Raw genomic sequence first — 13,344 nt, forward strand, 5'->3', positions numbered from 1 at the left:
GGTCTCCACCTCCTGATGGTCAGTCATGACATCTCTTGACAAAGAGGGGACCTCATGAGGTTCTCCAGTCTGCACTGCTTGCATCCTGGTACCATGCTAGGTACTGAATGCTGTATTACCCCTAATCCCCAGTGAAAGAGTGGCTGAATCGCAACCTCCATCGCTGGTCCCTGGGTGCAGCATCATCCCTTTGTAGCACCCGTGGAATCCAGTGGGTTGACAACATCACAGATAACAAATAACCAAAAACACCTCACCTCAAACAAATTAACAAGAATGAACGAAGGAAGTTCTGTTCTGGCCAAGCCAACAGCTAGTGGCCCATCCCTGCTACCTCGCGTAGTCCCACAACCTTCAACCCAAGTGCCTCCTGAGCTCGGTGCAGCTCCTCCAGCTGCTGCAAAAAGGTGGCTTACGAGGCAACTGTTTTAGCAAGAAAACCTCAAGAGCCATCCCTCAGAGGCTTTATGCTACACAGGACATCTCCACCACGTGGTGCTGTGAGCAACTTCTGACTCCCTCATTAAAGGTAACAGCCTTGCCGTCCACAGGCTCAGCATGGACTTAAGAAACCTTCTTGGGCCTCCATTCTGCCTCGCCCACTTGTCGCCAGAGATGCTTAACGCCCCGCACCATGCAGGAGGTGTAGGACATTGCCTGCCAAAAGGACATTTTCGTTATCGGAAGAGCAGCCCAAACATGAGATGCTTTACATAGCACATTATGGTGTCTGGGATCAAATCTAGGTGGGTGTCTTTCAAAGAGCTTAATATGAATTACAGCAAAGACATTTTACCTAAATGCACATAGAGCAAATTCGAGAAAATATAATACATCTTAAAGGGATCCAGTGTTCTATATAGTAATTAAGCGGTCATTGTGATTTACCATGTGGTGCTTTTTGTCCTATGTTTAGGTCTGCCCTAGAGACAGCTTCAGCTGTCTCACCAGCCTCTGCATTTAAGAATATTCATACCTATATTCACACATAGAAAGGCTGGCCTCTTCATTTTTTGTTCTGTTCAACTGTCATTCACATTTTGCTTCTGCCTACCACATCATAAAGCATGGGACAATGGATAAGCCACTACAGACACTGACTCTCTTGACTGCCATTATTTTTTTACTGATCACATATGCACATCCACCTAGGATGTAAATGAGACTGCTATAAGGCTGCTTGGGATGTAAATGAGACTGCTTCAATGTAATGTATGAGGTAAATGAGTTGTTTATAATGGATTTAAGACTGCTACAAGGCGAATTATGAGTTAATCAGACTGCCTCAAGCCAAAGTCTCTTACTGCAACATGGAGAGAAAAAAATGAATGGTGTGCGCGAGAGCGCATCGACCAAAAAAGGAGATCCAAATATACATAGACAAGCTACAAGCTCAGTGACAGGACGAGATGTGCCAAAGCAGCAATGACAAAGGACATTTGTCAATGTTACCTGCTTCGGCGACTCCCGCCTCTTTCTCGTCAGGCCACCTGGCTAATGCTTTGCACACATCTAAAGCTAAAACAGAAAAGCGCTTCCGACCCAGGAACGCCTGTCAGCAGTCTGCTGAGGCAGCGGTCCGTCCACACGGTCAGCTGTCCGTCAGGCACGGCTCTGTCATCGTTTTTAGGTTTTGCCTGCACAGCGCTCACGCTGTGCTTGTGCAATCCCTTGTATTTAATATATCTTAAAAGGGGCTCTTATCAGTTCCCATAGCTGAATTACTGTGTTCATTCGCTTTTGTGTGGGACCTTTTTTTTATTAATTTCCCCTGTCTGCACGCATTTATGATACTTCTACTAAAGCTGTTCACACTTTTTATGCCCCATTCACTGTCAAGATAAGATCTCTTCCCAGGAAAAGGCAGACAGCTTCTAACAGTATGCTGGAATACTTGTTTTTAATTACTTCGTTGTGTAAAGCAGGTGCTTTAGCCTCAGAACGTTTATGACATTGCCTATTTATGCCTCAGTACCTTTCTTTGCACTTTGTAGGCATTATCTGATTGATGTTTTTCAATCTAGTTGGTCATTATGATCAAATTCTAAATGTTATAATAAACGTTGCATGTTAAAAAGAAAGTCAATATACAAGAGCGATGCTATATTTTACTACTAAACAGGCAGCCACAAGTGCAGTTACCTTGTAGACAACAGGGTCATGATTTGAATGCTGCAGCAGGTGCAGTAGCACGGGAAACCAAAAGTTGTCAGAACTACTCAAAACATATAATATTGTTATATTTGACTATAAACAGGCAGTTACAATTGCAGTTACCTTGCAGTTAAAAGGGACTTGATTTGAATAGTGCAGCAGGTGCAGTAGCACTGGGCCCAAAAGTTGTCAGAACTCGTTTAAACTCTTAATTTTGCTATATTTGATTACTAAAGAGGTAGTCACAAGTGCAGATATCTTGCAGGCAACAGGGTCATTATTTTAATGGTGTAGCAGGTGCAGTGGCACCGGTGTCATAAGCTCTAGGCACCCCACTAAACCCAGATTATTGCTAAATGTTACTACTAAACAATACAGTCACAGTGCATTTATCTAGCAGGCCATAGGGTTATGATTCGATTGGTGCAGCAGGTGCAGTAACACCAGGACCAAAAACTCTAGCTAGCCACTAAACACCTAATATTGCTATATTTTACTACTAAAGAGTCAGTAACAAGTGCAGTTACCTTGCAGAAAATAGGTTCATGATTTGGATAGTGCAGCAGGTGCAGTGGCACCGGGTCCAAATTAGCCATGACCTCCTTGTAACACCAAATATTGCTATATTTTACTACTAAACAGGCTGTCACAATTGTAGTTATATTCCAGCTAAAATGGGCTTGATTTGAATGGTGCAGCAGGTGCAGAGGCACCGGACCCAAAAGTTGTTGGAACTCCTCTAAACACATAATATTGCATACTACATCAATTCATTCTATCATTTCCCTGTTTCCTTTTAATTTTTCAAACTTTTGCTGTAACTTACCCGCACTATATCAATAGTAACAGCACAATATATTGCCTCTTTGTACATAAACAAGTCATAATACTTTAACAGACTTTCTGTAAATTATATTGTACAACTACTCAGCAAGTTACAACTTCCAACATAATACAGCTGCTTATTAATTACATTGGCGAAACCTAATGCATTTACCAATGCTTGTTCACAAGGTGACGTTAAGGGAAGAGCCCCTGGGGACGTCAATGATCGTGGACCAGAGGAAGGCTCATTTATACTAACAATGTGTCTAGGTACAGTGTTTTTAATGGAAATATAGAAGTTCTTTAAGTGTATTGCATTACTGCTGAGAAGTGCAGGTACTCACTCTCTCAAATTAAAGACGTGCAGGTACTCTTTACCCGACACTACCTGCCCATTTAAAGGACTGTCTATGTATGTGACAATATTTGTACAATTTAAGCCGAGCAAAGGAGCAGCAGAGCCCTTAACAGAGGGCGCAGGTGCTGCTACACAATCATTTACAATAAGGCAGAGTATTTGGGGGGGGGGATCCATTCGTCTAAGCAGGTAGTGACGATCAGTTTGGGACCGAAAATTGTAATTGGCACCCAAAAAAAAAAGAGGTCCATGTTTGCAAACAGAGGTATTTTTGAACATGTAAAGACACGTAAAAGTATTTTGCCTGCTATGGAAATCTGCCTAGATTTGAACTTGTTGCAGGCAATGTTTGTTTTAATATCAGGTAAGCCAACAACAAACATTGGCCTATCACACCATAAAACAGGCTCACATCCAGCCAAGGCATACATCCCATACTGGAACCAATGACAGCAACCCTTCGGACACTGCCTGCTAGCTTTAACCCCTTAGTTGCGGGGCTAATTCCCCCGCGGTGCTGGAGGGAGGGGGGCCGCGCGTGGCGCCGCGGTGCTCGTGAAGAGCTCAGCTCGTCATGACCACGCCCGTTTCTATAGAACGCTCAGCACAGCAGGGGAATTATCCCCGTGTGGGAGCGCTGCGGTTCGTCATGAGCACAGCGCCACCGTGCCTCATGACAAGCTGAGGTGTTAAAGGCCAGTCCGACCCCAGAGGTTATGCTCCCGCAATAGATGCATCTTCAGTTCCCGTCTCAATTGCAGGAGGGTAGAAACGTTTGCTGCAGAGCCTGGTTGGACAGATGATGAAGACAACCTGCTTCCTCTAATTTTCTTTCTTTGCATTTCTTTGTTTCGTTTCTAGCAACATCCTGGATAGTGGTATTTCACTGCCCCCCCCTGAGGTGTTACATTTATAGTCAGTGATGCCATTTGCCTATTGGTAAGGATAGCCCTCACTACGGGAACAAGCTGGAATGCTTTGAACCCTTATCAGAGGATCTTTTCTATACCATTGCAATGTCTACCTCTACCGGCTTTCCTCTCGCACCTTTACTTCTTAGGGTGTGGAAAAAACTAGTGCATGAACTGTTTCCGCTGCTAATGCAACTTTGCACTTAGTCACTTGAATCTTGTACGGTACCTTTAGCCTGGAAGAAGGTGATTGTAACTCCTATACTAAAAAAAAACTTCCCTTGACCCAGAGGTGCTTAGTAGCTACAGGCCTATCTCTCTCCTTCCATATCCAGTCAAAATTCTGGAACGTTTTGTCAGCCGGAAACTGTTCAATTTTATGGAGGACAATCTTCTTCTTGAAGGAGAGCAATTTGGTTTTAGACCAAATAATGGCACAGAATCTGCCTTGCGTACGGCCTTGGAGGCCAATCAGTTGTCCTGGTCCTTTAAGATGTTTTAGCCATATTTGATACAGTGAACCACCTTACGATCTTGCATCGACTTGATTAGTTTGGAAAAAAATTTAGCTCCTGTGTTGTTCCTCAAGCAAAGTCCCAACTGCAATTCCTTCGAACTTCTGGCCCTCGGGAGTAGATTTATCTTCTTCTAAATCTGTTTTAACCTAGGGGCTACGTTTGATAATAAACTGTCCATGGAAACACATGTGAACAGAGTAGCAGGCATCTGTTTTACCATTTCTTCGAGGTCTGTGGAAGATGCTCCCACTGGTGTCTCCCACTGCTGAAACACTAATTGTTCGCAGTGCTATTTTAAGCAGAATGGATTATTGGTAATGCCCTTTTGTTCGGTGTACCTGAGTATCTTTTCAACAGATTGCACAGAGTCCAGGTCTCTGCTGCCAATTTGGCCTTAAACAGACGCAGGAGATCATCTGCCTCCATGGCCTTGAAAGATCTGCAATGGCTTCCGTTGCGTCTGCGCAGTTTTTAAACCTGCTTGCCTTTGTAAAACGTACTTGTTCTTATTAGTTTTTTATACTTTTGTGGGAGTTTTCCTGAATTGTGGACTTCATTCAAATATGGCCGACGGTATTCCGTGATGCGGTCGGATCTGAATGCGCAGGGGCACTAGTGGTGCCTCACAGGCACAGGTGTGCGGCATTGACATTTACAGCAGGGAGTTTGGAAAGGGACGCAGTTCCAAGTTCGGTTTGATCTTGCTTCTCTGCAGGAGGAGTTCACAATGGCTTTCCTGTTGCGATTTCGGCACCCAGTGTAGTAAGTATGTGTGATGTGAGGAGGATGGGGCTTCCTTCACATTGGGTGCGCGGTGCTGGCATTCTTGAGGCGCATGTGATAGATCACTACGGAACACCTGATTACTTGAGATATGGCATTGAACCCTTTGGTTCGCTGTGACGGTACCTTTTTCTTTATTTTTAGGTGCCATAAAGCGGTGGATGGACCCTTTGTATTCACATATCATGATATAATACAACTTTTTGTCCGGCAACTTGACTGAACACTGGTATAAGGACGGTAGTGAATGATTAATTTGTAGCCTTTTCATTCTCAGGTGAGACATCTTATTGCAATTTTTTAAGTATTTTGTTTTTTTGTATAGATGCAATGACATGTGGTTGTTCTCTGTTCTCTTGTTCTCCTGCCGCTGACAGACATTAAGGTGCCCCTCGACATCCCTGATCTCACTCTTGGCACTGCCTGACAAGATGGTGGCAATTGAATGTATTGGGGAAACCTTCCTCCCTACAACCTCACACTGTGATCTATATACACAAGCGTCTGGTAGGTTGGGCATGTCTACCACACGATGTCTAGACACCTCATCGAGGCTGCGGTCATGGACACCTCATCGAGGCTACAGTCAGGGCCCCCGACTCAGATTTCCCCCGCTATCAACAGCAGACAGGGTCGGGTTTCTACTGCCGAACTTCTCTTGACGACCTGAGAGATGTTCGTCCAGATGGTACCGATTTCCAGCAGCCTTCGTTCCTCTTGGTCCTGCGCCTGCCTTCCCCAACCAGTCCTGCTCCTGGAGGTTGGTTTTTGCTCCTCAGATTTTTTTGGGGCGTTCATTTTCTGGTGATCTGGGAGTCTGCCATTTTGTGCCGAGGTTGTTGGGGACTGTGGCTCTGGACACTCCACCTTGACTGCCTTTGACCGGTTTCTCAATCCCTGCTTATCGCTGGTCCACGCCTTTGGCCGCCTGCCGGTCCATTGCCCTGGGATGACCCCCACTTGGATGCTCTCTCCCCTCCAGACTTGATTTTCCACTTATGGGGCTCCCTTGTCTCACCCCCTCCTTATAGTCCCCCAACTTTGCAGAGATAACCCAACGCGGTGATTGAATTTGGCGCTGGACTTAATGACTATGTGACTCCACCTGTGCTATTGTCCCTTTCACTTTTTTTGGGCCTTCATGAGGTACTGTTCCTCCACTGCCGGTCTGCCAGAATTGACCTGCTTCCCAGCCCTTTTTTTCAACTCCCCTCCCCTTTTCCCCCATCCTCTTTTGGGACGTGTTATTCTATGTTTGACTAGGCTACTGTATCTAATGTAACTTTGCAAAACTGTTATCTTTATTTTTCCTGACGGCTGAGAGCTGAGCTACATGGCTGATGCCCAGTGGAGCTGCTAGACAGCTATAGAGGAAATTAAACTGGGCTCACCCCCTCGACCATCACCTACCCAGCCGGACATTGGGCACAGTTCTTCTCGTCTCCCCGATGTGTCTCCTTTCCTCCCCTGACCTTTCCCCTCACCTGTCTTGGCCCTTAGTCCCCACCCTGTTTATCTGTAAATTTTCCCTCGTCAATTGAGATCTAGCTATTTTGTCTGATGCCCGATGGAGCTACCTGGTTTAGTTATAGGGGAGACTGGCCGGGGACTCCCTCCTTGGACGTCACCTACCCAGTCGGTCTTTAGACAGACTTCTTTTCGTCTCTCCTGTCGTCTCTTGCCACATCCTCCCTCTATTTATGTCTCTCCTTCTCTCCTCTCTCAATGTATTGAGACTGAACTATTTTGTCTGATGCCCGATGGAACTACCTGGTTTAGCTATAGGGGAGATGGGCCGTGGATTCCCTCCTTGGTCGACATCTACCCAGTCGATCTTTAGACAGATTTCCTTTCGTCTCTGCTTGTTGTCTCTTCCCTTATCGTCCCTTTCTCACCTCCCCTGCAACCTCCACTACTTTTCTCTCTCCTGTCTCTCCTCTACTAATCGTTTTGCCTATTTTTTGATGTATTGTGTAATTGTTGATCTTTTTCTGTTACATTGTTGATTCTCATGTAAAGCGCTCTGATACCTTCCGGTCTAGCCAGCGCTATATAAAACTCTTTACATAAATAAATAAATAAAGATGTTCTTTAATTTCAATCCTCTAAGACGTGGGCATCCAAGTGTCTTGGGTCATAAGGCATATGATATATACTTTATTATGTTCACCTCTAGATTTCTCTCCTGGCAAGGCATTATGTCCAGTAATGATAAAATATGTTACGGTTCCATTCTCTTCTATTTTTGTACCATTATCTACGATGAAAGAGCAGTTTGAAAATAGGATGACGATATTAATTATGCGATGATGAATTGTTTGTGAATAACATGATGGAATTACACACACACAGGAGATGGGTCTTGTCGTCCACATATCTTGACGGCAACTTCTTAAGTTGTGCTGTTTTTAACATTTAACTGAGAGTTGATATATTTTGTTTGCTATTTTTCACTTAAGGTTGGATGGGGGTTCTTATTTGTAACTTTCCATTTAGGAATATAAATGTGTAACAATTGTTTCAATTTGTAGCTCCTTGATTTTTTCTAAATGTGTTTTTTTAAACGGGTCTTAGGAAAACGGGATATACACTTATTCAATTGTACGGTTGTAAATATTCATGTTATAGGTAGTTTTATTTGTGTTTTTTTTAATGGTATCTATTGTCGTTGCAGACCTGAAGAAGTCCATTGTTATGGACGAAACGCGCTGGCTGTTTCTGATGTAAACTTGTGACAGTTTTAAGAAGGATACGAAAATAAAGAGAAGGATTTAATGTACTCTGTAAATTGTTCTTTATTTCTTAATATTGTTATTAATTGTGGTGCACCTCTCTTTGGTAAAAATAGAAATGTCCTTCTTTTAGGTATGTACCATGGCAGCAGTTGCTTATATTGTGTACACGCACATGGCAGAATTTTTTGTGACACTTACTTAGGGATACAGGATAGGCACGGCGACTCTTTGTCCACTGCCTTAATCTTTGCTGTTCTACTTTTTAATTCGCTTTGAATTATTTTTAAAGACCTCCAGGGTAGAGGACCAGTGACACTACAAAACAGACTAAACAAATATTCCGCTGGAAGGTGCCTTCGCTCTGCAACCGCCAACCTTGTGTGCATTCCAAAAATCAGGGAGACCAGAATCAGCCTCCTGCCCCCATCAGATGCCGGACCAATTTTCTGCAATTCAGAAAAGCCCTGAAAATGTAGCTCTTCCCAAAGCAATGCAGGCGTATAATGTAGCACTGTATTTAGCAGCATTTTTGAACACTCTTGATATTATCTCAATTGCAGTCTTCCCGTTACCCCTTCCTTCTCCCTCTCATGTCCCGGCGAGTCTTTACCAGTGCCAGGATACTAGAATGGTCACAGTGAGCTTTATAGATTTTTTACATTTGTCGTTGCCTAGTGTAGGGTGAAGCTGGTCTTGAAGCTTGGAGGGAGAGCTAATGTAGTTCCGTTAGCGTTGGGTTGATATGGTTGAACGTCTTCAGGCTTTCGAACATATGTGCTGCAGTGAGTATGTCTCCTTTCATAGGGTGAAAGTGCTGTCAATGGGCCATGGAGCAGAATTGATGCAACCAGATGAAAAAGGACCATGGCTGGTACTGCTGTTCTGAAATCTGTCATCAGGCTGGAAAGCTTCCCTTTAATTAGGAGGTAGCGCTGGCACCATGTCGCTCTAATTGTCAGGAGAGATCTGTGTTGATGGTGCTTCTGCACTGACTGTCAGCTGGAAAGTGAAGCCGGTCAAGGCATGCATTTAGGATACCGAATGGCCATCTTTTCTGATTGTCACCTATTCATTGTTCACGCCTAAGTGGCTGGATTAACTAGTCAGGTGTGTACCTTACCGAGATTAACAAGCGCACCACTTTTATTTGTGTCTTAATAATTGCTATTAATTCAACATCCAGCTGTAAACAACTCATCAGCTATGCAATCTGCAACAATCTCTTTTCAGCAATCAATCAGCAAACAATCACCTCACTTGTGACTAGTAACAGGAAGGCTACAAGGAGGAGGGTGTTGGAGCAAATCATTATGGAAAAAAGGTATGTCAGTACATCATGGGCATCGCCTGCCATACATTGGTTCCCAATGCAAGCGCCGAGATGCCCTAGGGTAAGTCGAGCGCTATATAAGAACACACATACATACATAGATACATACATACATACATACATTGTGTGCCTGATTATATTTTAAAAATATATTATCTCTGTGGGTGTAGATTTTCTATTGTTAACTCCAGCGAGACAATACTTTTGTAAACAACATTTAGGGTACAATATTTATGTCAGAAAATATTATGACCACAATTTACAAGCACCATACCTGAAAACCCAACAACTTTAAGCTCCATATTTCAAGCAAAGAGTAACATCCATATCCACGTCTCACTATTGGCCAACTGTGGAACAATTAAATTCAGACTAAAGACGATCAAAATCTTCATCGTATGGAAATAACCAAGCACCATGGTGCAGTCCATCTCCCACCCCCACGCTGCGGCTACGACGGCACTTGGAGCTTCCACCTGCATAGTATATGCATGCAACCCTTGTATGTGAAAATGCATACATTGCTGACGGAGATAGGACTAACCTCTATGGGATAACTATATCCCCACAATACATCCATTAAATGGACAGACCCCTCATTTTGTTCTCATCAACTTCCCCTGAAGAAATTTGCATACCTACGACTACGTACGGCTGTCCGATCTTTATACCCCACATTTCCGGATGAACCCATACAACTGAATACATTACAAATATTATTAACGGCTCCCAATCGGAAAGGTCTGGTGACATGCTTATATAACGCAGCCCAAGAGGAACAGGCTGAGAAACCTACTGCAGCTTTGGATAGGTGGGAGCTGACCCTAGGAGAGACAATCGATGAACAAGACTGGCAATACAGCTGCACACAACTCACACTTTCCACGTCGAATTGCAACTTGCGTATCATTCATTTCAAATTCCTCCATCAACTATAACATACGCCGGCCAGGCTACACAGGCTAGGCCTGAGAGAGACTGACACCTGCCAGAGGGGCAATGTACGGGGCTCTGACTTTTTACACACCTCTTGGTCATGCCCACAACTGCAAACATATTGGGACGAGATCACCGCCACACGTCCGAAATGCTGTCAGAGCAGATCCCTAACACTCCGTTGGTAAGCATTCTAGGTGTTAGGAAACGTAAACATGCTAGACGCAGGAAAGTCTTGGCGGTAGCATTGCTGCTTGCTAAAAGGCATATTGCGATGAAGTGGTGAAGCAAAAGACCCCCAGACTTAAGGACTGGATCACAGACATGACCTATTGTAAGACGATGCTAGAGATTTATGCAAAGGATATCCCACAAGCTTCGAGGCATAGAGACTTCTGGGAGCCGCTTGCCCAATACTTACAGAAAGCACAGGAACCCAAATCATGATCCGACTCAAGACGTGAATGGCCCTTACGACACCATGCCTGGGACACCACACAGGGAATAGGCACTAAGGGACACAGTGAGTGTCGGACTGTTGGGGAGTGTAGGAACACATGTAAGGAGAGATAACATCTGCTGATCCAAGAATTACAAATGTGATAACTGATATGTGTATGATGTAGATTGTGACTCCAAATGTTATGTAATACTGAACAGTGTAAACTGACATGTCTTGTGTGATATGAACTACTGTTTGGATGAAAAATAAAATAATACTTTTTTTTTAAACCCTTGTATGTGACTCTTTATTTGGCAGGATAACGAAGAGTGGCTTCCACAGTGAAGGTAGTTCTTTTACTCTGTTGCAGCTCCCCACATTCAATGTTGTGTGCTCCTGTTGTATTTGGAGACAAGCCGCACCCTCAGGTGTCTGCTTTCTTCCAGTCACCTCTCTCTCAGCTCCTCAGTGTTTCCAACACTGAACCCAGGGACTCTAAGCCCTCCTGTGGACTCTTTGGGTAGTTGATATGCTTATCAGAGATTTGCAAGGACCATCTAGAAAAACAATCTTGTTTGCAAAAACTCAGTACTGATTCCTGGTAGTGACACATTTTCTGCAAGCTGTGAGACTCCAAGCAAAAGGAGATTTGCTGTCCTTGATGAGTCCTTCAAAAACTCTACCTGAGATCCAAGTGGATCAAAGCAGTGGTACCAGAGCTTCTGAATCCACCCTACTATTACCATACGGCTTTACTTCTACCACTGAGGACTGACTTTGTATGACCTTTGTAGAAAGTCTATGTACTGAAGCTTCCGCAGCATGTTTAAGTTTTTTCGTGGTCAGTAAAGTCAAAGTCTCCTCTACCAAGGTTACTTCTTTTTCATTATTCCTTGTGGTGCCCTGTAATCAGAAAGGGTTTCTAGAATCAGGGAATGAGACTTTCCAAGGCATCTGTCACCCATTAAAATTGGGGTTCCTCACTCTCTACCAGGGTGGCTAAGTGTCCCGGTTGAAAGAAAATCTGACTTAACCTAATTGGCCTTTTTCTTATCTTTGTCGTCTTTCAAGGGCAATGTTGCGTGCCACTACTTTCTGATAAATAGTGACAACAACACTGTACATTAGGATAACCCTTGGCAGACAGGATCATCCATAGGTAGGTCTTGAATTCATGAGGCTCATGTCGATTAGCCAATAATTCTGCAACCAAGCCCTGTTTCTTCTCAGGGGACTGCTCACATCTTTCTTATGCTGCTACTTTCTGTGCAGTCTTCTTTGCCACATCCACAGCCGCAGGAAAGAGGGCCAAGGCAGGTTGCTGGTCCATCTGAGAATGTTCTCACTACCTCTTGTTTCTGAATTAGGAAACCAGTTCTGCATCTCCTGCCTCAGAATTGCAATTTTCTGCTTAGTTGTCTGCATCCAAAGTGGTTCCTCTACGCAGATCTACACTTGAATGGTGGTTCAACTCCCCTCTCGAATAAGCACCTCAAAATGTCGTAGCACCTGAGCTCTTAAGAATACACATCTTCTGAGATACCCACCAAGATGTGCCCCCTGGCCCAGCAAACTCCAACCCTGCAGCGTTAACATGGGGGATAAATAAATATGTTTCAAAACCCAAGGGTGTTGGGTGTTATATACACCATGCAGTGTTGTATAATGTCACACTCTAAGTCATTCTTGTTTCTCCCTTTCTCTAAGTTGGACAGACATGTAATGGACCATGGTCTCATATCATATGATGGACCACCCCTCCCAGCTGTCATGAAGAAGATGCAGTCCCACTAAGAGGTGCACCTTTGGTCAACATTCATGTCTCATCTCACACTCTTGTGACTGCAGACACTCCCTGTCTTTCCACCAATAGGTGGGTGTCTCCTATTAAAAAAGTAAGAGGGCACAATTGTGTTCTGTGTAGGGATGTAAATATGTAGGGCTACTCATACAGCACCTCTAAAGCTGGGAGGCAATGGAGAGTGGGGCTCATTTTTTTTCTTAAGAGCAAATGCTCTCAGACACAGATGTGTTATTGAAGGAAGTCTATCTCCAGACTGAGTGGGCTTCTGTATTCAGCACCTCTCACCTGTTGTAGATGTCGTCATCTTCTCCGCCCCAGCCCCAGTACTCATTCGGGAAGCCATTGATCTTCATGAACTGAGTCCTGCTCAAGCCGGATACTCCGCCAAAGTATCCTGCGTACGGTAGCCTGGAATGGACAAACAATTTACAAGTCAACAGGTCCTCAAACTTTAACACAATGTGTGCTTGCCTCACTGGTTGTCAGACAGAAGAGTCATCTACAGCAAAAAACAAAATACCATCTTACCATCTATATCTTCTCAAGAA

At 44.0% G+C, this 13,344-nt stretch overlaps 1 protein-coding gene across 1 annotated transcript in view; it reads right to left on the bottom strand.

The window, feature by feature from the left end:
* B4GALT2 (beta-1,4-galactosyltransferase 2) overlaps nucleotides 1-13,344 on the bottom strand; it is an 875,541-nt gene that overhangs the window by 87,896 nt on the left and 774,301 nt on the right. The window contains exon 5 of the mRNA XM_086936139.1: nucleotides 13,082-13,204. Within this exon, the coding sequence (XP_086792265.1) occupies nucleotides 13,082-13,204 (123 nt within the window). The remainder of the gene's footprint in view (nucleotides 1-13,081; nucleotides 13,205-13,344) is intronic.

Source organism: Lissotriton vulgaris, chromosome 1_1 (assembly GCF_964263255.1).
Source record: "Lissotriton vulgaris chromosome 1_1, aLisVul1.2, whole genome shotgun sequence".
NCBI lineage: Eukaryota > Metazoa > Chordata > Amphibia > Caudata > Salamandridae > Lissotriton > Lissotriton vulgaris.